Consider the following 2,045-nt stretch of genomic DNA (forward strand, 5'->3'; position numbering starts at 1 on the left):
TGAGAAATTCCCATTACAAGTGCAGTGATTTGCAGAATGCCACTCGATGCCCAAAAGGCCAAAGCACGTGTCAAGCGATAGCAATACCTACAGTGATCGTGTCACTGGTGGTCTCATGATACAAACAGTTTTAGACAAAATGAGAGTGTATCTGAACAATTGGGAATACCATCCAAATTAAAATAAAATTGATGCAACGCTCTCAAATCTCACAGTAAGCAACTTCATACGAGATAATAATAATTATTAAAGTGAGCACCATGTCGTCTGTGTGATCAAGCAAGTGTAGCGAAAGACTACTAGTAAACCGTGTAAAGGGAAGCGTTGTTAAGGGATTGTGATTTCGGGATACTTCGAAGTACGTTACTGTACCCAAATGTGTGAACTAGCAAAGGTGATATATTCAATATGTGTACTCAACGCACAGCAATAATAATTATGTAATATTAAATTGTAAAATAACAACTATTCCAACGCCATGGGCGTGCATGGCATTACACGCTGCATCAGTCTGAAGGGCATTACACACATGTATATGTAAGTCTGGGGAGTGTACACTTCATGTAGAGCAGCATCGATCCAAAACTTGTTCCAGTGCCAGTGGTCAATGATATGCTGTAGTAGTTGTATTGTGTTCACAGGTCGAGAAGGTTGGAGGTGGACCCAGGATCTACGTGCGCTTTGGTCTCTAGCCAGTTGAACTGTTTCGGATCAGCACCCACGTCATTGGCCAGTAGGTCAGGCTGAGACCGAGAGGCTGCCAGTGCTGTGAACTCATCGTCGCTTTCCTCATCTTCCGCCTTGGGCTGTGTGACCGTGATCACACCCATTTTCTCCGTCACTTCCTGCGTGGGTCCCGTCGTGTTACCAGTGGATAACGTCGATGGTTGGGTCTTTTGATCGGCTAGCTTTCGTCTAGCACGAGGTGAATCCTTGTTGGCTGCCAGACTCGCTTGCTTCTCGGCGTTTTGCTTGGCTTTCCATGCTCCGAAAGCGATGCTGAATGCCTTGCTGACGGTCTTCACCATAGCTTGGGCTTTGGGTTTGTCCGCTGCTCTTAGAAGCTGCGCGCGCATTCTGTTCGTCTGGCTGTGTCGGTAGACCAGAAAAAACGCTCGGTCCAGTGTTAAGTGCGAGCCGCAATAGCTGATCAAATGAATGGGAACTTCGTCGATGACCTGCTTGCTGTCGACATCCTTCAGACGAATGCTCTTGTCCTTCACGACCACGCTGTACTTTCTGAAGGGTGCTTTCGAGTTTCGGTACATGTCCTCAACAATGGCCGTGTTCTCCTTGTCTCCTCGTCCTGCCTCGGGTGGTAGATCAGCCGCCTTCATAAACTCGCAGTAGAAAGTGACACCCTGCGAGAATGGATCGGTTTCGTCCTCCTGTGCTAGAGCATAGTTGGGTTTGCGAGCCATGAGGGGACTGTTGCGTATCGCCTCGCCGGCCTTCACTAGGAGAGACATCCTGAGTCCTGACTTGATGAATGCTTCGAAAGATGTTACTTCAACTAATTCTGTCGTCTGGCTCCACTGGCACTAGAACAAGATGTTGCTGAGAATTACTCCTTCTTCCTTGGAGGCGTCCGACTCAAATTGAAATGTGTCTAAAAGCAACGCTTGCTTCTTTATACATGTATCGACTTCGCATTGGCCCGCGGTCGAGTAAGAAGAAGCAGCTGATCGCTGGGTCTCCGACCATGACACCTGACAAACCAGCTAGCCCAGACCAGGAGCTGCAGTAGCACATGTGTGCGCCCGCGGCTCCTCCGTGACACGTTGACACAGCATGCAGCGGACTCTACTGACGACGCCACCGGGTTAGACATATTCAAAGCCGTCACGATTGACAAGGGCGCAAGAATTAGTGACTTTGCCGCGCCACGTCGCCACTAATGTTATGACTGTATTCGGACTAAAGGACGCGTTGCTACGCAGCAAAATGATATTTTGTCCAACACTGCAACTGGCGATCCAGCCTAGCACAGCCTTCCTAAGCCAACACGTTGACTAAATTTGGCTGGATGTGACAGAAAGAGAATG

General features: G+C 48.5%; 1 protein-coding gene across 1 annotated transcript; it reads right to left on the reverse strand.

The window, feature by feature from the left end:
- On the reverse strand, positions 1 to 1,597 carry LOC135809562 (uncharacterized). Its single transcript, XM_065322934.1, has one exon. It carries the CDS (start codon positions 1,467 to 1,469, stop codon positions 636 to 638), a length of 834 nt encoding a protein of 277 aa, XP_065179006.1. The 5' UTR covers positions 1,470 to 1,597; the 3' UTR covers positions 1 to 635.
- Positions 1,598 to 2,045: the final 448 nt, after the last annotated feature.

Source organism: Sycon ciliatum, chromosome 2, assembly GCF_964019385.1.
Source record: "Sycon ciliatum chromosome 2, ocSycCili1.1, whole genome shotgun sequence".
Taxonomy (NCBI): domain Eukaryota; kingdom Metazoa; phylum Porifera; class Calcarea; order Leucosolenida; family Sycettidae; genus Sycon; species Sycon ciliatum.

Coding starts and splice junctions, on each gene's coding strand:
- LOC135809562 (XM_065322934.1), bottom strand. CDS start 1,469: ATGTCTCTCCTAGTGAAGGCCGGCGAGGCGATACGCAACAGTCCCCTC.